Here is a 22460-nt window from a genome sequence, read left to right as displayed (position 1 = left end):
GGGAGATGCCAGAGAGTAGTGGTGGATAATTGTTTATCGGGATGGAGGCCGGTGACTAGCGGGGTGCCTCAGGGATCTGTTTTGGGCCCAATGTTGTTTGTAATATACATAAATGATCTGGATGATGGGGTGGTAAATTGGATTAGTAAGTATGCTGATGATACTAAGGTAGGAGGTGTTGTGGATAATGAGGTGGGTTTTCAAAGCTTGCAGGGAGATTTATGCCGGTTAGAAGAATGGGCTGAACGTTGGCAGATGGAGTTTAATGCTGAGAAGTGTGAGGTTCTACATTTTGGCAGGAATAATCCAAATAGAACATACAGGGTAAATGGTAGGGCATTGAGGAATGCAGTGGAACAGAGAGATCTAGGAATAACAGTGCATAGTTCCCTGAAGGTGGAGTCTCATGTAGATAGGGTGGTGAAGAAGGCTTTTGGAACGCTGGCCTTTATAAATCAGAGCATTGAGTACAGAAGTTGGGATGTAATGTTAAAATTGTACAAGGCATTGGTAAGGCCAAATTTGGAATATTGTGTACAGTTCTGGTCACCGAATTATAGGAAAGATATCAATAAATTAGAGAGAGTGCAGAGACGATTTACTAGGATGTTACCAGGGTTTCAGCACTTAAGTTACAGAGAAAGGTTGAACAAGTTAGGTCTCTATTCATTGGAGCGTAGAAGGTTGAGGGGGGATTTGATCGAGGTATTTAAAATGTTGAGAGGGATAGATAGAGTTGACGTGAATAGGCTGTTTCCATTGAGAGTAGGGGAGATTCAAACGAGAGGACATGATTTGAGAGTTAGGGGGCAAAAGTTTAAGGGAAACACGAGGGGGTATTTCTTTACTCAGAGAGTGATAGCTGTGTGGAATGAGCTTCCTGTAGAAGTAGTAGAGGCCAGATCAGTTGTGTCATTTAAGGTAAAATTGGATAGGTATATGGATAGGAAAGGAGTGGAGGGTTATGGGCTGAGTGCGGGTAGGTGGGACTAGGTGAGATTAAGAGTTCGGCACGGACTAGGAGGGCCGGAATGGCCTGTTTCCGTGCTGTGATTGTTATATGGTTATATGGTTATATAAAACAGGAACAGAATTAGTCCACTAAGCCTATTGAGTCTGCTCCACCATTCCATCACGGCTGAACTATTATCCCTCTCAACCTCATTCTCCTGCCTTCTCTTCGTAACCTTTGATGTTCTGACTAATCAAGAATCTATCAACCTTCACTTTAAATACACCCAATGATAAATCAGCCATGATGAAATAGCAGAGCAGACTCGATGGGCTGAATGGTCTAATTCTGCTCTAATGTCTTATGGAATTAAACAGCAAGACCTTGGCTCAATACCTCCTTGTGCAGTCTCCTCACCTGCAGACCCCAGTCAGAACGGATTGCCAGCAACATCTCCTCCACAATCTCCATCAACACAGGTGCACCGCAAGGCCCTGTTCTACTCGCTTTACACTTTGACTGTGTGGCCAAGCACAGCTCCAATGCCATATTCCAGTTTGCTGATGACACCACTGCCATTAGCCGAATCAAAGATGGTGATGAGTCAGCATGTAGGAGGGAGATTGAAAATCCGGCTGAGTGGTGCCACAACAACAAACTCTCACTCAATACCAGCAAGACCAAGGAGCTGATTATTGACTTTAAGAAAATGAAACCAAAAGTCCACAAGCCAATCCTCATTGGAGGATCAGAGGGGGAGAGGGTCAGCAAGTTTAAATTCCTCGGCATTACCATTTCAGAGGACCTGTCCTGGGCCCAGCACACAAATGCCATTACAAAGAAAGCACAGCTTTCTTCTCCGTTAACATCTAAAACTCTGACAAACTTTAATAGATGTGTAAACTGACTGGACGGATCACGGCCTGGTACGGAAAAACCAATGCCCTTGAATGGAAAATCCTACCAAAAGTAGTGATACAGCCCAGTCCATCACGGGTAAAGCCCTCCCCACCACAGAGCATGTCTACATGGAGGGCTGTCGCAGGAAAGCAGCATCCATCATCAATGACCCCCACCACCCAGAACATGCTCTCTTCTCGCTGCTGCCATCAGGAAGAAGGTACAGGAGCCTCAGGATTCTCGCCACCAGCTTTAGGAACAGTTATTATTCCTTGACCATCAGGCTCCTGAACCCAAGGAGATGTCGTCACTCACCCCATCACTGATCTGTGGCCAGATGGAGATTTTTTCCCAGGGCTAACACGAGAGAGCATCATTTTAAGGTGATTGGAGGAAAAAATGGGGGGGGAAGTACTGGTTTTTTTTTTTAAACACAGTAGTTTATTTTGCCAAGCTGGGTGCAGATTATTTTCCACGCTGGGTGCGTGGAATGCCATATCGGGGTGGTGGTAGAGGCAGATACATTAGGGACATCACATGGATGACAGAAAACGGGAGGGCAGTGTGGGAGGGAAGGGTTAGATCGATCAACATTGTGGGCTGAAGGGCCTGTACTGTTCTGTGTTAAGTACCCCACCCTGCTCCAATGTCAGGGCTTCCCACTCACCTTCTCCTGGGGGAAGCCGTTGTACTGGTGAAGATGTCGGCTCATCTCCTCACTCAGCTGACAGCACCAGGCCTCATCGCCAGGAGTCACTGCCTCCAAGCTCCTGGACAGCAGCTGTGGGGGCAAAGAGGCAAGCGTGGGCTGGAGAGGGAGCAGCATGAGAGAGATCAGGGACCCCAGATGGAAAGGCAGTAAGGAGGGTGAGGAACCCTGGTACACCGAGGGGGCAAGATGGGAGAGGATCACCAGAGATGGGTGCAGGAGAGGGCAAGGCCTACACAGCTGGGTGAGATGGGAGACGGGTCATGGAGATGGGTGCAGGGGAGGATAAGGTCTACAGATCCGGGTGAGATGGGGGACGGGTCACAGAGATGGGTGCAGGAGAGGATAAGGCCTACAGATCTGGGTGAGATGGGAGACGGGTCATGGAGATGGGTGCAGGGGAGGATAAGGTCTACAGAGCTGGGTGAGATGGGAGAGGATCACTGGAGATGGGTGCAGGAGAGGGCAAGGCCTACAGATCTGGGTGAGATGGGGGACGGGTCATGGAGATGGGTGCAGGAGAGGGCAAGGCCTACAGATCTGGGTGAGATGGGGGACGGGTCATGGAGATGGGTGCAGGAGAGGGCAAGGCCTACAGATCTGGGTGAGATGGGGGACGGGTCACGGAGATGGGTGCAGGGGAGGGCAAGGCCTACAGATCTGGGTGAGATGAGAGACGGGTCACGGAGATGGGTGCAGGAGAGGGCAAGGCCTACAGAGCTGGGTGAGATGGGAGAGGATCACCAGAGATGGGTGCAGGAGAGGGCAAGGCCTACAGATCTGGGTGAGATGGGAGACGGTTCATGGAGATGGGTACAGGGGAGGATAAGGTCTACAGAGCTGGGTGAGATGGGAGAGGATCACTGGAGATGGGTGAAGGAGAGGATAAGGCCTACAGAGCTGGGTGAGATGGGAGAGGATCACTGGAGATGGGTGCAGGGGAGGATAAGGTCTACAGATCTGGGTGAGATGGGAGACGGGTCATGGAGATGGGTGCAGGGGAGGATAAGGTCTACAGATCTGGGTGAGATGGGAGACGGTTCATGGAGATGGGTGCAGGGGAGGATAAGGCCTACAGATCTGGGTGAGATGGGAGACGGGTCATGGAGATGGGTGCAGGGGAGGATAAGGTCTACAGAGCTGGGTGAGATGGGAGAGGATCACTGGAGATGGGTACAGGGGAGGGTAAGGCCTACAGATCTGGGTGAGATGGGAGACGGGTCACGGAGATGGGTGCAGGGGAGGATAAGGCCTACAGAGCTGGGTGAGATGGGAGACGGGTCACGGAGATGGGTACAGGGGAGAGTAAGGCCTACAGATCTGGGTGAGATGGGAGACGGGTCACGGAGATGGGTGCAGGGGAGGATAAGGCCTACAGAGCTGGGTGAGATGGGAGAGGATCACTGGAGATGGGTGCAGGAGAGGATAAGGCCTACAGATCTGGGTGAGATGGGAGACGGGTCATGGAGATGGGTGCAGGGGAGGATAAGGTCTACAGAGCTGGGTGAGATGGGAGAGGATCACTAGAGATGGGTACAGGGGAGGGTAAGGCCTACAGATCTGGGTGAGATGGGAGACGGGTCACGGAGATGGGTGCAGGAGAGGATAAGGTCTACAGATCTGGGTGAGATGGGAGACAAGTCACGGAGATGGGTGCAGGAGAGGGCAAGGTCTAAAGAGCTGGGTAAATTGGGACAGGGTTCACATGGGGGAGAGGGAGCTGAGAAGAGAGATGGCGGAGTGGTGAGTGCTCGCGGAAGGGTAAGCGAGAGCGGGGGGGAGGGTGAGAGGTGTGGGAAACGGGAGGGTCAAGAGCAAAGGAGATCCATGGAGGAGGACGAGGGGCAGAAGGGGCTGGAGAAATACGGGTTGGGCTGAGTGAGAGGGAGGGAGGGTAGAAGACCCTGCATGGGGGGTGGGGAAGGAATGGGCTCAGGCCGCACAGGGTCCAGTCCAACTCACCAGCAGCAATTTGTCCTCCCATTGTCGCTGGGGCAAGGATTCCTCCGAATTCTCTGTGGGAAGAAAGGGACGGGGTTCACAGACCAGGAGCAGAAAGGTCACACCAATGGGATAAAGACAAGCAGACGTCCAACCCGCCACTCATCACCACCTCTGTCCACCCCAGCACTATCGTCCCCCCATCCCAATCTCCCTCGCTTCCCTCTGTCACTCCATCCTCTAATCCCCAATGATCCCTTAATCTGCCACTGGCTGAGCCCTCCAAGGTAAATATTCCCAAGGCCCTCAACCCGAAATGGCCCTACCCCAATTCCGACACCACTGCCCACGTTCTAGACTCTGATTCAGTGTTTGCTTTATTTCTATTTAGAGACACATCTCGGTAACAGGCATTCCCAGCCCACAAGCCCACACCAACCCAATTACACCGTGTGACCAATTAGCCTGATAACCCATCCATCTTTGTATTGTGGGAGGTAACTAGAGCACCCGGAGCAAACCCACAGGGAGAATGTACAAACTCCTTACAGGCAGTGATGGGAATTGAACCCAGGTTGCTGGTGCTCTGAAGCCTTATGCTAACCACAATGCGACAATCCCTCACTCCAAACCCCTTAAGGGAATTTTTCAAGTTTCAATGAGACCACCTCAGCCGTGCGTCTTTGGAGTGGGCTACACGGATCCCTCACGTGCACTCCCTGCGAGTCTGGTTTCGACTCAGTACTGAACAAGTTGTCGGGCATACTCGTGGGAGAGTCTTAACAGAGGGTACAGAGCTGGTCAGTTATAACAGCAATGGTCGAACTGTCTTCACGCAGAGGGTGGTGAACTGCTGGTATAGGAGTTGGGACGTTATTGTTGCAGTGTGATGACTCAAGCCAAGTATGACGTTTTCCTCAGTTTCTGGGTCCATTAGTGATTGTAGAGGCTGACCCAGGACCCACATTTTCTGGTGAAATGTGTACACGAGTAAGTGATGGCTGTGCCGGTACGATATTTTGGTGAGCAACAATGATAAACTGCTGGAAGAACTCAGCAGGCCAGGCAGTGTCTATGGAAAAAAGTAAATATTCAGCGTTTCAGGCCGAGATCATTCATCAGGATCCGACGAAGGGCTTCAGCCCAAACATTGACTGTTCAGTCCCCTCCATAGATGCTGCCTGACCTGATGAGTTCCTCCACTGTTGCTGTAGATTTCCAGCAACCGCAGAATTTTTTGTGTTCAAGACTGCACTTGGAGTATCAGGTAGTGTTTCAGTCACCCAGATTTAAAAACAAAAAATCATTTAACTGGAAAGAGAGAAAAGCTGACAAGGATTTTGTGGGACTGAGTTATAGGGAGAGGTGAATCTCTTTGCAGTTTGGTCACCTACCTGCAGGAAAGATATAAACAAGGTTGAAAGAATACATGATTCTAACCAACACTTTCAAACATTGCAGGGACCATTTCTGAACTACTTTCAAAACCTTTGATTTGGTGTTAAAGTACAGATGTTGGCTAATAATGTAAATCACTATGTGATAAGGATTTTTTTCCATCTTTCTTTCTTTACCAAACAGCTTTGATCTTGGTAGTGGGTTTAGATTCTTTTTTTATAATAAAATTATTGCAATTCAAATTACAATTTAATTAATGTACGGGTTTGATTATGAATACAGGGTACTGAGATTGCAAGTGTGATTTAAATATAATGTATTCAGTACTATTCTGTTGAGAATGTGAAGAGGGCAAGGTGTACGTGTAGAAGGGGTGGGCAAGGGGTAAGTGTAGCAAAATATGTAGACAGGACCAGGGAGAGGATACGTCATTGGGGAAGTGTAGGAGAACAGGGAAGAGGTAGCTAAATTAAGGTGCCAGACAGCATGTGGCCACCACAAAGAAGAGGAACCTTGCGACCACAAGACAATGTGTTCGGCAAAGTATTTTGAGCTATATACCTATTTCGAGTGTTTTGCTTGCGTCCACTCCTATTCCAAGTATTACGCTTGCGTCTTATTCCGAGTATTTTGCGTGCTTAGCCATGCAATAGCCAATCAATTGATGAATTTGAATCGGTAACCATATTTGTGAATGTAGTGCCCTGCTTTTGGGTATAAGTATGACCTTTGTAAACCGACAAATTGGGAGTTGGCTACCTTACGCCCGAAGTGCGTGGGGCTGCGAAACTCCTCTCTGAATAAAAACCGTTTCAGAGGTAATTTCGTGTCTCTGGTGTTTTTCCTCAACTGAGCAGGTTAATAATTTCAGGTTGACACTGTCTTCTTTTTGATTCATAATATATATACTCATGTACTCTGTATTCTTCTAAGTGAAAATTAATAAAAATATTGAAAAAGAACGAATACAGAGAAAATTTACAAGTATGTTGTCGGGTCTGGATGACCTGAGCTATAGAGGAAAACTGAATAGGTTCAGATTTGATTCCTTGGAATGTTGAAGACTGACAGGAGATTTGATAGCGGTGTACAGAATTATGAGGGGTATAGATAGGGTAAATGCAAGCAGGCTCTTTCCACTGAGGTTGGGTGGGACTACAAACAGAGGTCATGGGTTAACGGTGAAAGATGGGGAAACTTCTTCATTCAGAGGATCGTGAGAGTGTGGAATGAGCTGCCAGCACAAGTGGTCCATGCGAGCTCAATGTCAATGTTGAAGAGAAGTTTGGATAGGCACATGGATGGGGAATATGGTCCCGGTCCGGCAGGCCGATAGGAGTAAGTAGTTTAAATGGTTTAGCATGGACTAGATGGGTCAAAGGGCCAGTTTATGTGCTGTACTTTTCTATGGCTCCTTCCTCAGAATGTAGAAGAATGAGTGACGAGCTTATAGAGGGATATAAAATTGAGGGGGAAAGGAATAGTGAATGCAGTCTTCTCCACAGAGAAGACAAATCCAAAAGTGGAGGCTGGAGGTTTAAGGTGAGAGGGACAGCACAGTGGTTAGCATAACACTTTACAGCGCCAGAATTAACCGGGTTTCAATTCCCACCGGAGTTTGTACGTTCTCCCATGACCCCGTCGGTTTCCTCCCACAGTCCAAAGACAGAGTGAGGGTGAGTGAGTCGCGGGCATGCTACGTGGGCGCTGGGCGCATGGCCCCCAGCAAACCCTCAGACTGTTGGTTGTTGACGCAAACAAAGCATTTTGCTGTGTGTTTGTTTCTCTGTATGTGTGACAAATGAAGCTCACCTTCACCTGTTAAAACCTGAGGGCTGAAGGGTGGTGGGAACGTGGAACCAGGGGAACTGGGTGAGGCAGGTACGACAACAACACTTATAATATGCTTGGAGAGGGAAGATTCAGAGGGACACGGGCTGAATGCCAATCGGGATCTTGGCCAGGATGGGTGAGTTGGGCTGGTTTCCCTGCTGTTTGAGGGTGGACACTGCTGGAGCTGGTGGGGCAGGGTAAAGGCCCCCGGAAGTCAGACATGCCCTCTAGACGTGCATCGTGTCTCTGACGAGTGGGTATTCACCCCGGACTCTGCCACTCCACCGGAATGTTGAACAGGGCTTCCCAGAACGGGCGTCCACAGGCCTTTCGGTTAGTGGTAGGGATCCATGGCATAAAAAAGGCTGGGAGTCGCTGTCCTGACTCCGAGGGTGGAACTGGAGGATCTGGGTTCCATTGGCATGGTTAAGAGAAGTTATATAGGTGCATGGATGGGCTATGGTCCAGGTGTGGGTCAATGGGATGGCAGAATTACAGTTCAACAGAAAATAGATGGGCCAAAGGGCCTATCACTGCCCTCCGACTCTGACTCCTGGAGCCCTCTCCCGCCGCGGATTCTCGTACCTTCCAGGTGCTGGACAAGGGGGGGCACCTGCTGGTTCCAGACCTCCACCAGCTGGGGGTGAATGATTGGCGCCAGTACTTGCAGTAGCCTGAGTGCAGGGACCCCTCGGCCTCTCCCGCGGTAGGGGAATGAAGACACCACCTGAGCAGGCAAAGAGAGACACAGGTGAGGGTGACCCAGTGCATCTGTAACACACAGGCAAGAGTCTAGAACCCTTTGACCGTAATACACAAGAACTGGCCCATCGAGCCTGCTCCTCGCCATTCCATCACGGCTGATTTATTGTCCCTCTCAAACCCATTCTCCTGCCTTCTCCCCGTAATCTTTGATGCCCAGACTAATCAAAAATCTATCCCCCCCCCCCCACTTTAAATATACTCAATGACTTGGCCTCCAGAGACGACTGTGGTAATGAATTCCACAGGTTCACCACCATCTAGGTAAAGAAATTCCTTTTCATCCCTGTTCTAAATGGAGATGCTCTGTTCTGAGACTGTGCCTCTGGTCCTAGACACCCCCACTATAGGAAACAACCTCACCATGTCCACTCTATCTAGGCCTTTCAATATTCGGTAAGTTTCAATGAGATTGCCTGCAACTAAGTCCTGTGTTCTGAGCGGGGTGGATATTCGCAGCCCAGATGAATTGTTGATAAAGGTTTTACGTACCGCTGAAGTATTAGGGAAAGTAGCGATCGTGGAACGGCAGTTTGACCAAATGGAGGGCAAAGATATCGCTTTAGTTCAGACCAGTGATGACATGATGGGTGTGGATCTGCCTGTCACTACCGGGGACCCGGGAGAGGGGCGTGGGGCCATGGGCGGTCCATGCTTCCAGAGAAGAGGGAAGTGTAGGCGAGGGTGCCGAGTTGGAAGCGGAGTTTCCCGCAGCTGACTTTAAAGACAAGTTGCTCTTGTTTCTACGGAGCGAGGGGAAGGAGTTGTCTGAGGAGTCCTTCAGGAAGGGGTGGAAATTCTGAGTTGGTGTCGGCAATTAGGAGCCGGGCGGATTAATGGCACAGTGCACCGGCGGAGAATCGGTTATCGTAGGCTGAGGATGTTCTCAAGGGGGAGGAGGAATATGAGACGAGGGCAGAGCGGACCTCTCAGACGCTGGTTGAGCGGCCGTGCTCTGATAATGTGAAAAGACAGCGACAGCTAGAGAGTTGAGAAGGTCCGGCTGCTGAGTTAGTGAAGCCCTTGAAGACAGACAACCCCTTTGCTACTTCCGCTGGCTACATGCGAGTGTTAGAAAGCATTTTTGGCATGACGGGAAGCCCAATGGAGTTAATGGTGGGGTTTAGGAACATGTTTGAGGAGAAAGAGGAGAAACTTCCTGCCTGCATTTTTCAGCTAGAGAGGTAACTGCTTTGCTTGTGCCGTAAAGGGGCCGTCCACAGGCTGTTATGAGTCAATTAAGGATGGACCAAGTGGTGAAGGGCGCACAGTCACGTGACACGATTGCTTTCAGCCTCCAAATGTCCCGTCAGACGTGCCCCTCCCTCGTTTGTTGAGCTGATCAGAGAAGTAAGAGAGGAGGAAAACACCAACACACACAAAATGCTGGTGGAACGTTTCGGGCCGAGACCCTTCGTCAGGACTACATACACCATGAGGAGGAAAACACGACGGAGGAGTGGGATTTGCAGGCGTTCATGAAAGAATCGAAAGCCGAGGTATCTCGGTTGATATCGGCTGGTGCTGTCACCAAGCATGACAAAGCCGATAGGGAGCCTGACGGGACAGACTAAGCAGAAGGCTGTTACTGAACGAGGTCCCTTCAAAAGAGGAGCGACCAGTATTGTCTGTTACAACTGGGGTGAGGAGGGACATTTCAAGGGTGAAGGATGGGAAAAACTTTGGAAAGTGAACTGATGGTTACTTAAAAAGAAGAGGAAGTTGGGAAACCTCAGAGAGATCCAGTCAGGGAATGGCCTGGCGTCTACGGGGGGGAAGACACATTCCAATCAATGTATCAAGAAAAACACTAAATTGCAAAACCCCATTCTTGACGGCTTGGTGGAGCCTAGCTCCAGTGTATCCATGTGGATCAAGGGTATTTATGCTGGAGCCATACTTTGCACAGGTTACTCCACTGTTCAGATCCTTCTACAACTGGTACAAATCCGTTGAAATGAGATTTCCGTCTTCATCTTGTTGAGATCTCACTTCAACGGATGCTGCCCGACCTGCTGAGTTATATAACCATATAACAATCACAGCACGGAAACAGGCCATTCCGGCCCTCCTAGTCCGTGCCGAACTCTTAATCTCACCTAGTCCCACCTACCCGCACTCAGTCCATAACCCTCCACTCCTTTCCTGTCCATATACCTATCCAATTTTACCTTAAATGACACAACTGAACTGGCCTCTACTACTTCTACAGGAAGCTCATTCCACACAGCTATCACTCTCTGAGTAAAGAAATACCCCCTCGTGTTTCCCTTAAACTTTTGCCCCCTAACTCTCAAATCATGTCCTCTCGTTTGAATCTCCCCTACTCTCAATGGAAACAGCCTATTCACGTCAACTCTATCTATCCCTCTCAAAATTTTAAATACCTCGATCAAATCCCCCCTCAACCTTCTACGCTCCAATGAATAGAGACCTAACTTGTTCAACCTTTCTCTGTAACTTAAGTGCTGAAACCCAGGTAACATCCTAGTAAATAGTTCATCCAGCTTGTCTGTACGTCTTGATTTGACCACAGCATCTGCAGTGTACTTTGTGTCTTCAACAACTGGTATTTGACACCACAGTGCCCCAGAGCTCTGGGGCCTGAGTAATGATGACTACCCGTATGATGTGGAGATTCTGGGGGCAGATATAGGAGGAGTTGAGGTCCTTGATACATTATTGTTGGTCTGTCTGGACCTGGTCGAGAAGGGTGAAACTTTAATTCTTGTGGGGACAAATACTTTGATTGTGAGGAGGCTAGTGGGAGCCTGCCAGGAGAGAATTGCAGCGAGCTTTCTGAAAACCTTGTCCATTCACCCTGAGGAAGTGCAAGCCCGTCCTAGGCCAGATGATGGGCACAAACCAGGAACTTCTTCCAGTGACTCCAACGTCTAGTCTTCCTGTGAGAAAAGCAGGAGAAAGATCATCTCCCAGAACGGGAAAGTTGACAGCCAAGTCTTCAACTTTGGTGACTTCCCGGTACCCAGGGGTTGGAAAAGGAGATTGACAGAGAAGACGTTAAAGTTCAAAGATGTCCTTTCTACAGACGAGTTTGATGTGGGTTGTTTCGAGAGTACTCGCCACACCATCCGAGTTTCAGAGAAAGGTCTCGGCGATTAGCACCAGCATAGATGGAAGATATTCAGCAGCATCTGCAGAAGCTGAAGGGAGCTGGGACTATCACTGAGTCCGGGAGCCCCTCTACACATCCCCCACTGAGGTGTTGAGAAAGAGAAAATGGGAGGTATGAAGATGTGTTGACTATTGATGGGCTCTGAACCGACACACAGTGCCCAACCAGTATATGGTCACAAGAATCGAGGACGTGTTGGTTGGCTTGAGTGGTGCAAAGTGGTTCGGTCTGCTGGACCTAAGGGAAGGGCGTTATCAGATACCCATAAGTGAGGCTGACAAGGAGAAGACAGAATTCATAAGTCCCTTGGATTCCTTCAATTTGATAGAATGCCCCAGGACATATCAGGAGCACCGGCAACTTTCCAATGTGTCATGGAGAAAACTGTTGGGGATATGAACTTGTTTGAGGTGCTGTGTGCACCCTGGAGGAGCATCAGGCGAGGCTACTGAAGGTGTTAGGCAGCTGAAAGCTGAATGGTTAAAACTGTCACTGGACAAATGCCACTTCTACAAGACATCTGTCCACTATGTTGGGCACATAGTCTCATGGGATGGACTAGCGAAGGATCTGTCTAAGACAGAAGTGGTGAACACAAAGCCCAAGGCTGTGAGTGCCCTGTGCTCGTTCCTTGGATTCTGTGGGTACTATTGGAGATTCATGAAGGACTACTCCAAAGTGAGTCACCCTTTGAATCAGCTTCTGTGCAGTTACCTCCCTTGGGGTCAAAAGAGAGGAGGACGAAAAGAGATGGTAAAATTTATCTTAGCCCTTCAGAGCCTTTTGGAGCAAGATGGGATGCGAAATGTGAACAGGCCTCTTTAGTCGCTGAAGGAGCTGCTGACGAAAGCGCCAGTGCTGGCTTTGCAGATCCCAGTGGCCGTATGCACATACAGATGCCACGAGGGGGCTCGAGGGGTATCAGGATCATGGCCTGTTGCTTTTGTCAGCCGGAGTCTGTCTCCCTCCTAGTGAAACTACCCCATGCACAAGTTGGAGTTTCTGCCATTGAAGTGGGCTGCGGTGAATAAGCTAAGTGACTATCTCTAAGGTACCAAATTTGAGGTGAGGACGGACAACAATCCCCTAACTTATATCCTGACCTCGGCGAAATTAGATGCCACAGGCCATCGGTGGTTGGCAACGTTGTCTGCCTATGATTTCAGCCTGAAATACCGGCCAGGGAGTTGGACCATTGATGCGGACGTGTTATCCCGACATACGCATGAAGGGCTGGATTTGGACAGAGAGCGGGAGAGCGTTCCTGCCCCTGGAGTTAAAGCCATGTGCCAGTTTTCCATCACGCAAGGCCTGGGCAGGATGGAGCTGTGGATCATCTGGTTGTGCCATTCCACCGGCTGACTGCAACCTGACCCGCTCTGAATACGAAACAGTTGCCTGCGTTGAGTCCAGGGGAAGTGGTCGCCACCCTTGTCACGTCCCCTCCAGACAGGCCTTGGCATTCCCAGCCGGTTCTGCCTGAGAAGCATCGGAGGATTGTGTTGAAATCACTTCATGATGATTCTAGTAATTTGGGGCTGACAAGACCTATGGATTAATCAGAGATCGGTTCTACTGGCCCTGAATGAAGCCGAAGGTCGAAGAGTACTGCGAGTCGCACATTTGATGCATACGGAGGAAGAGGCTGCCTACGAGGGCCGTTCCTTTGTCCCACTTGCAGAGTGTGGGGCCACTTGATCTGGTGTATATGGATTTCCTACCACAGAGCTTGATTCCACAACATGGCAAATGTCTTGGGAATTACTGATCGTTACACCAGATATGCTTAAGCCTTCCCTACAAAGGATCAGAGGGCAGCCACAGCCACAGTATTTTGTTCGTTACGGTCTCCCCAGACGGATACACAGTGATCAGGGACAGGATTTCGAGAGTAGGCTCGTACATCAGTTACTGAGCACGCTCCGAGTCAAGAAGTCGAGAACTTCACCTCATCACCCGCAGGGTGATCCCCAGCCCGAGAGGTTCAACCGGACATTGCTAGACATGCTCGGATATCAGCAAGAGGAACAAGTGGAGTCAGCACTTTGGGCTTTTGGTCCACTGTTTGATGTTTGGGCAAGAAACAAGATTGCCTGAAGACTGTTTTGGGAAAGACTTGCCACGGAAGACCGATCTCAAGTATGTGTCTGACATGAGGAGGGGATTGCAAAAGGCTTATAAACTAGCAGAGGTATCTGATTGAAAGTAGAAGAGATTGACCCAGAGCCTGACATGGACCCTACAACTAGTAGGAGGACTGCAGCAAAATGGGAGAACAGAATAATAATCAGTGGAGAGACCTGAAGGGGACTTAACCACTGAATGTGGTATGGAGTCAGAGGATGAGGAAATGGGGTGTGGTATTTGATACCTTATGCAAACCCCTTAATGATTGAAGAGACCCCTGGCACCTCTCCACACTGATGCGGATGTAGCCAGGGGTGGGGGGAAGGGGGAGAGGGGAACTAGCAGCGGACGGGCAGGTTTGTAGCTGGGCAATGAAGGCAATGTGGGAGGGAAGCGTTGGAATAATCTTGGAGTAGGTTAAGGGGTCGGCATGATAACGTGGGCTGAAGGGCCCGTACAGTGTCGTACTGTTGTGTGTACACAGAGCAAGGCAGGAACACAGTGTCTGTACTAAACACGTTGCACATTTAGACTGAGAATAACGTAAAGATTTTTACTCCTCATGTATGTGAAGGATGTAAGAAATAAAGTCAATTCAATTCAATGTCAAATTTATTCTGTCTACAATAGGATCCATGTCCCTCAACTGCCCACACAAAACAGCCCCCACTGTCTGAGTGATGGGGTGGAGATACGTCTCCACCAAAGGAGGTGTAAGGTGCTCCTCCCCTCTGCCAGCTTACAGGTCACCCTTGGACAAGGGGTAGAACCTGCTTAGCCCCCGGTCAGGGTCACGTAAAGCCATGGGAACAGCTGGTGGACGGCCATACGAGCAGCCGGTGCCGATCACAAGTCCTGGTTACGTGACCACTGACGCCAGACAGACAATCTCTGAAGAGTATCGATAATGACTGGGGTCACCCATCTTGTAAAGACACTGCCCAGAAGAAGGCAATAGCAAACTACTTCTGTAGAAAAATTTGCCAAGAACAATCACATTCATGGAAAGACCACGATTGTCCAAGTTATAGGACATGGCCCACAATGAATAAATGACCGTTGTGTAGCGATGTACACACAGTGCTGAAATAACGACATGCAGTCAGTAAGTCGTTTTGAGACTAGTTTATTCAAACTTCGCGGTGCTGGCATTTAAATCCCTAGCGCCCGCCCTCTCCGGGCGGAAATGACGTCGGAGGTGCATTACCAAAGTCTCCCCCCGTGCGCTGGCTATTTGTGAGCCGGTTCGCCTGTGCAGAAAGTGGGTCGCCACAGTTGTACAGTATTCTGCTCAGCTGCCATCCGGGGCAGCCTGCTGTGTGTAAAACTAAAACTTCCTCTCACCATAAATGCACGTCTTCTAGTACTTAACCATTCCACCCTCGGAAATAATGATTCTGACTGCCTCTCTATATCTTTCATCACTTTATAAACCTCTATCAAATCTCCCCTCAGCCTCCAACACTCCAGAGAAAACAACCCACGTTTATCCAACCTCTCCCAAGAGTTCATTCCCTCAGAGCCTTTGACTCGAAAGAAAACGTTTGTTCAACACTCTCTTACATGATTAATTTCCCACTCCCATTCTCTAAGGAGCATTCAATTAATAGAAGGATATGAAAAGGAAGAGACTTACTGCGTGTTTTTTAAATGTTAGTTTATCCTCGTCTACTCTTCCCCCATTTCTGTTTGAAGTCATCTGTTCGTGCTTTGTAAACCTACTTCGTTCCCAAACCTCCGACCTTCTGCTAATCTTTCCAACAGATTTCCTTTCACTAACATTTCTACACAAATGTCTGTAGGACAGAATGAACCAGCCTTGAACCTCGAGCCAGCTTTGTCTTCCCCAGAGTGACCACTTTATTAGGTACACCTGCTCAGTAATACAAATATCTACTCAGGCAGAAAACCATATACTATATATACAAACAACTACAATTAATTATAGGTATATAATTTATTATTGTCATTTATATATTTTTATAATTACTTTGTGTACTGCTCTGTGCTGCTGCCACAGATCAACATATTTCACTAGATATGCCGACAATATCAAACCTGACTCTGAAATCCAAGAAAAATCCATTCTTTCCTGTGCCCTCCGAAACTCTGCAACCACCCCCACCGAAACACGGGTTTCCAACCCACTCCCAACTTTAAAACGTACTCACCAGAAGTCGCGTCAACAAGGCATGAGGTGTGGGCAGGTCTGCAGAGGGAGGGAGAGCACAGAAAGGTAAGAGGAGGCACAGCACGTTCAGTCGTAATGATCGTACTAACAACCCCATTTCACACCAAACGACAGTACCGCCCCATTACAGCAATATTTCCCAACAAGAATTCATCAATCTGTCTCTCACTCAAAACCAAAAAAAAAACAAACCAAAACTATCGAACGTTCAAAGGAGAGAAACTCTGGGTAAGGAAGACCCCCATCTGTTTATTCAGAGATACAACATGGAATAGGCCCTTGCTGCCCATTAACTCCCGATTTAACCCGAATCGAATCACAGGGCAACTTACAATGATTAACCCACCAACTGGTACATCTTTGCACCGTGGGAGCACCAGAGCATCTGGAGAAAACCAATGCATTTCACCGAGAGGACGTACAGATTCCTTACAGATGATGTCAGAACAACTCCGATGTCAGGGACACGGCTCAGACACAAAGTGAGGTTCCATCTACACACTCACTCACACCCAGCACAGGGACACGGCTAGACACAGAGTGAGGCTCCATCTACACTGTCACTCACACCCAGCAGAGGGACACGGCTAGACACAGAGGCTCCATCTACACACTCACTCACACCCAGCACAGGGACACGGCTAGACACAGAGTGAGGTTCCATCTACACACTCACTCACACCCAGCACAGGGACACAACTCAGACACAGAGTAAGGTTCCATCTACAATGTCACTCACACCCAGCACAGGGACACGGCCAGACACAGAGTGAGGCTCCATCTACACACTCACTCACGCCCAGCACAGGGACACGGCTAGACACAGAGTGAGGTTCCATCTACACTGTCACTCACACCCAGCACAGGGACACGGCTAGACACAGAGTGAGGTTCCATCTACACACTCACTCACACCCAGCACAGGGACATGGCTAGACACAGAGTGAGGTTCCATCTACACTGTCACTCACACCCAGCACAGGGACACGGCTAGACACAGAGTGAGGCTCCATCTACACACTCACTCACACCCAGCACAGGGACACGGCTAGACACAGAGTGAGGCTCCTTCTGCACTGTCTCATCACACTCTCCCGGGGTCAGACACAGTGTGAAGCTCCCTCCACAGTTGCCATGGAGTCCAGAGGTTGGAATCTACTGTAAAGAGCTGTGGAAGAAAACTGTTGGAGAGCTGAGCCGTGGCTAACATCACCTACCTCGTCCCCTGTGGCTGGGTGAGAGCTTTGTGCCCTGGGCTTGCACAGCCTTGCTTCCCAGGAAGGCCAGGCTGTGGCAGACGGGGCCGAGGGCCTGGAGGTACTGCACCGGCATCAGAAACTCCAAGAGGAACGGCCACAACACCTGTAGCAGGACAACAGTCAGCAGGAAGCGAGGTGTAGCCCTGCCAGCCCAGTGGGAGGGGCTTCAGTCCATGCAACGCAGGATCGCTAACCCCCCCACCCCATTGCCTGGGTACACGGTGGGCACTTTTAACCCAGTTGACCTCAGAGGCAAATAAGGAGCAGGAATCCAGATAGAGATTTGGGGGCTTAAGAGGGGCCAAACATATGAAGAGCGTTTGAAGGCTCTGGGCCTGCACTTAGTGGAGTTCAGAAGATTGAGCAGGAGATCTTGTTGAAATCCATCAATTGTTGAAAGGCTTAGATAGAGTGGATGTGGAGAGGATGTTTCCCATAGTGGGGGAGTTTATGACCAGAGGAAACAGATAGAGTGGATGTGGAGAGGAAGTTTCCCATAGTGAGGGAGTCTATGACCAGAGGACACAGATAGAGTGGGTGTGGAGAGGATGTTTCCCATAGTGGGGGAGTCTATGACCAGAGGACACAGATAGAGTGGATGTGGAGAGGATGTTTCCCATAGTGGGGGAGTCTATAACCAGACGACACAGACAGAGTGGATGTGGAGAGGATGTTTCCAATAGTGAGGGAGTCTAGGACCAGACGACACAGCCTTAGAATACAGGGATGTCCATTTACAGCAGAGATTAGGAGGAATTTCTTTAGCAGAGGGTGGTGAATCTGTGGAATTCATCGCCCCAGATGCCAGGTCATTGGGTTTATTCAAAATGGAGGGTGATGGGTTTGCTTAGTCAGGACTCTAAAGGGTTTGGGGAGAGAGCAGGTGGAAGAATGGGGTTGAGAAGAATAGTAAATCAGCCGTGAGGAAATGGTGGAGCAGGCCAGGCCATTCAGCCCATCATCTGCTCCACCTTTCCATCGTGGCTGATTTGTGTCTTATAGTCTTATGGCAGGACGGAGAGCGTGAGATGAGCCATTTACAGACAGAGGGGGCAGGAGGGACTGGGTGCAGACAGAAGGGTAGGCAAAAGTAGCATGGCCCAGACGGAGGCAACAGAATCGAGGCAAACACCTGGGGTGAATGGGAGGGGCCAGGTGGATTCCAGGCGCTGGTAGGTTGTGGGCAAGGGATGAGTCAGGTACAGATGGACGGGGCAGGTGAGGCAGACACAGACAGATGGGGCAGGAGAGATCAAATAGGGAGGAGCCAGGCCAGGGAGGGTGTCCGGACTAAGGGGTACGAGGGCAATGTAGAACAAGCGCAGGGGCTGAGGCCTGGGGCAGATCACCATCACCGCGTTGAACAGTGGGCCAGGCTTGATGGGCTGAATGGCCTGCTCCTGCTTGTACTTTCTCGTATTTCTTCGTTCATCCGATCGTTGGAGGAAGCAGATCACCTGAGTACACTGGCTTGAGAAGGCGGGGGGTATCGGGGACGAGGCGGGTGTCAGGGACGAGGTGGGTGACGGGGACAAGGCAGGTGACGGGGACAAGGTGGGTGTCGGGACGAGGCAGGTGACAGGGACGAGGTGGGTGTTGGGACGAGGCGGGTGACGGGGGGGTCAGGGACGAGGCGGGTATCGGGGACGAGGCGGGTGACGGGGACGAGGCAGGTGACGGGGACGAGGTGGGTGTCGGGACGAGGCAGGTGACGGGGACGAGGTGGGTGTCGGGACGAGGCAGGTGACGGGGGGGATCAGGGATGAGGCGGGTGACGGGGGGGATCAGGGACGAGGCGGGTGACGGGGGGGGTCAGGGACGAGGCGGGTGACGGGGGGGGTCAGGGACGAGGCGGGTATCAGGGACGAGGCAGGTGACGGGGACGAGGCAGGTGACGGGAACGAGGCGAGTGTCGAATCGAGGCGGGTGATGGAGGGGGTGACGGGACGAGGCGGGTGCCGGGGACGAGGTGGGTGCTGGGGACGAGGCCGGTGCCGGGGACGAGGCGGGTGTCGGGACGAGGTGGGTGTCGGGACGAGGCAGGTGACGGGGACGAGGTGGGTGTCGGGACGAGGCAGGTGACGGGGGGGATCAGGGATGAGGCGGGTGATGGGGGGGATCAGGGACGAGGCGGGTGATGGGGGGGTCAGGAACGAGGCGGGTATCAGGGACGAGGCGGGTGACGGGGACGAGGCAGGTGACGGGAACGAGGCGAGTGTCGAATCGAGGCGGGTGATGGAGGGGGTGACGGGACGAGGCGGGTGCCGGGGACGAGGTGGGTGCCGGGGACGAGGCGGGTGCCGGGGACGAGGCGGGTGCCGGGGACGAGGTGGGTGCCGGGCAGTGTCAGCGCTCTAACCTCCTGCATCCTCTTCACGGTGGTGGTGAGCAGGTTCAGGATGTTGTCACACATGTCCCTCAGGTTCTCCTCAGTCACCTCCTCGGGATCGTACGTGCGGGGTTTCGGCGTCTGCTAAGGGCCAGCAAGGCCAAAGGTTAGTTCAAAAGTCAGGAAGTGACAGCTTTATAAAACCCTGGTTAGGCCTCGTCTGGAGTATTGCAAACAGATCTGGTCACCCCACTATAGGAAGGATGTCGGGGCTTTGGAGAGGGAGCAGAAGAGGATCACCGGGATGCTGGCTGGTTTAGAGGTCAACGAGAGGTTGTATAAACATGGGCTGTTCTCTCTGGAGTGCTGGAGGAGGCTGGGGGGGGGATCTGATAGGGGTTTATAAGATTATGAGAGGCATAGATAGAGTAGACAGGCAGTTGAAATGTCTAATACTGTACCAGAGGGCAGATGCGAGGGTGTAATTTCAAAGGAGATGTGAGGGGAGAGTAGTGGGCATTAAATGTGAGGAAAATGGAAGGATACGCAGATTGTGCAGGAATAAGGGATTCATTTAATTGGCCATTTGATTACTAATTTAATTGGGTTGGCACAACATTGTGGGCCAAAGGGTCTGTTCCTGCTCTACGTTCTCAGTCACAGTGATCGACAGAGCGTTAATCCTTGGTCAAGTGTGGGGGCTCTGGTTGTCCCAGTTACATGAAGGGTGTGGAGCAGGTACACACGTTGCCTCCTTTAGTGTATGGGAGCTACGAGGAGAGATGGGACAAACTTTACCCGCCGTATACTGAATATTTACATGTTATTTAGCTTTATAAAGTATCGGTCAGGTCGCACCCAGAGCACTGCGAGAAGTTTTGGGCTCGTTCAGAGTGGATGTGCTGGCACTGGAGAGAGACCAGAGGTTCACGAGAATCATTCCAAGAATGAAAGGGTTATCGTATGAGGAACATTTGATCATCTGGGCCTGTACTTGGAGTGGAGAGAATGGGGGGGGTGGGGGAGAGAATCTCATTGAAACCTGTCAGATAGTTGACTTAGAGGACCTTTCCTATCATGGGGGAGTGTAGGACCAGAGGGCACAGCCTCAGAATGGAGGAATATCCCTTTATAACTGAGGAGAGGAGGAATTCTTCTCCATAGAGGCTGCTCAGCCCTCTGTGTTCCTCCAGCATTTTGTGTGTTATTACTCTGGATTTCCAGCATCTGCAGAATCCCTTGTTTCTGTGATCCCCCATGCTTCCACAAATTTCACTCAAGGCCATTCCTTGGACACATTGTGCCACAGATTCCAGCCACCCCCCACCCAGATGTGTTGAACAGGTCTTACCCCCGGACTGCAGGGCAGGGCACACTGCTGGATAATAAACTCGACCATCGCCTCGCCTCCCTCCAGTTCCAGGTAGTCGTGGTGGGCCATGGCGCTGATCACCTGGGCGATCATCCGTTTCACCTGCCGAGACATGAACGTTAACCGACCCTCCCATCACACACATGGGGGGGGGGGGGGGTGCTGTCGTCCCTTCAAGCTCCAGGCAGGATGCCCCAAATTAAGAAAGATGGACCCCATCATCAACCACAGGGCTTTGAGGGGAGGGTTGGTTCAGAGCACCGGACTGGAAGGAGATACATGGGGTAACAGGTCAGAGGGCCCCGAGGAGCAGAAACAGCAATGGGTCACCAGGTAGGATGTCGGAATTGGAATTGGTCTGTTATTGTCAAATGTAAGATGTGACACCTTGGCAGCGTGGTAGTTAGGGTCAACTATTACAGCTCCAGGCGTTCCACAGTTCAGAGTTCAACTGCGGCACCGTTCTGTAAGGAGTTGCTGGATGTAGATTATCCCCCACAGTCGAAAGCTGCACCAGGTAGGTTAATTGGTCATTGTAAATTGTTAATCAGGAATGTGGGACTGCTGAGGTGCCGTGGCTCGAGGGCCTGTTCCACACTGCATCTCTAAATAAATAAACCAGCAGCTTTTCCCCCCATTCTCCTTCCCATATACAGGCGTCCCCCATTTTTCGAACATTCACTTTACAGCACCTTGCTGTTACGAAAGACCTACATTAGTTACCTGTTTTCACTGTTATGAAAAAAGGCAGCGTGTGCCGAGCATCCCATCTCCTCCCCCAGAACTGCATTGCTTAAACATGTGCCTGTGAGCATCTGCGCTTTATGTCGATTTATTTTGTGCATCCATTAGCAAGGTGAGTTCTAAGGTATCGGAAAAGCCTAAAAGAGCTCGTAAGGGTGTTACACTTAGTGTAAAACTAGACATAATTAAGCGTTTCAATTGTGGTGAACGAAGTAAGGATATAGTGAGTTTGGCTTGTGGAAGTTGACGAAGATGATGTTGAAGAGGTTTTGGCATCCCATGACCAAGAACTGACAGATGAAGAGCTGATGAAGAGGAAAGGATAGCAATTGAAGCTGAACGCAGTAGCGAACGGCCTGAAAGTGAAGACATCCAAGAACTGAACATGAAGCAATTGCGTGAGATTTTCGCTGCGATTGACAACGTTGCAATGATTGCAGAAAAGTATGACTTTAATTTTGAAAGGGTACGTAGGTTTAGGGCATATTTGCAGGATGGTTTGAGTTTACAAAGAACTGTATGATAGAAAAATGCGCAAGGCTAAGCAGTCAAGCATACTGTCGTTTTTCAAGCCTTCCACATCAGCCACAGCAGACGACAAAACTCAACCTTCGACATCGAGGCAGGCAGACATAGATGATGACCTGCCTGCCCTGATGGAAACAGACGATGAGATGACACCCCAGTGTCCCACCACCCCAATCTCCGACTCAGCCTAACACACCATCATCAGTGTCCTCACTGTCTTCCCGATTCCAGTAAGTGAAACCACACTGTACATACATTATTTCTACTTTATATAGGCTG

The 22460-nt window shown here is 50.4% G+C and overlaps 1 protein-coding gene across 5 annotated transcripts in view; it reads right to left on the bottom strand.

The window, feature by feature from the left end:
* Positions 1 to 22460, bottom strand: part of mroh1 (maestro heat-like repeat family member 1) — a 159392-nt gene that overhangs the window by 78322 nt on the left and 58610 nt on the right. For 4 of the 5 annotated variants that reach the window (XM_073055142.1, XM_073055146.1, XM_073055143.1 and 1 more), the window contains exons 13-19: positions 20889 to 21011; positions 19568 to 19681; positions 17167 to 17311; positions 15930 to 15967; positions 8319 to 8460; positions 4524 to 4576; positions 2520 to 2633 (exon numbers count right to left, since the gene is read on the bottom strand). In XM_073055142.1, coding sequence (XP_072911243.1) covers positions 2520 to 2633; positions 4524 to 4576; positions 8319 to 8460; positions 15930 to 15967; positions 17167 to 17311; positions 19568 to 19681; positions 20889 to 21011 — 729 coding nt within the window. The remainder of the gene's footprint in view (positions 1 to 2519; positions 2634 to 4523; positions 4577 to 8318; positions 8461 to 15929; positions 15968 to 17166; positions 17312 to 19567; positions 19682 to 20888; positions 21012 to 22460) is intronic. The other variant, XM_073055145.1, reaches the window with a different exon arrangement.

The sequence above is a fragment of the Hemitrygon akajei genome, chromosome 8 (genome assembly GCF_048418815.1).
Source record: "Hemitrygon akajei chromosome 8, sHemAka1.3, whole genome shotgun sequence".
NCBI lineage: Eukaryota > Metazoa > Chordata > Chondrichthyes > Myliobatiformes > Dasyatidae > Hemitrygon > Hemitrygon akajei.
The sequence above is the reverse complement of the archived record's forward strand: the minus strand, read 5'-3'. Positions and strand labels throughout refer to the sequence as shown.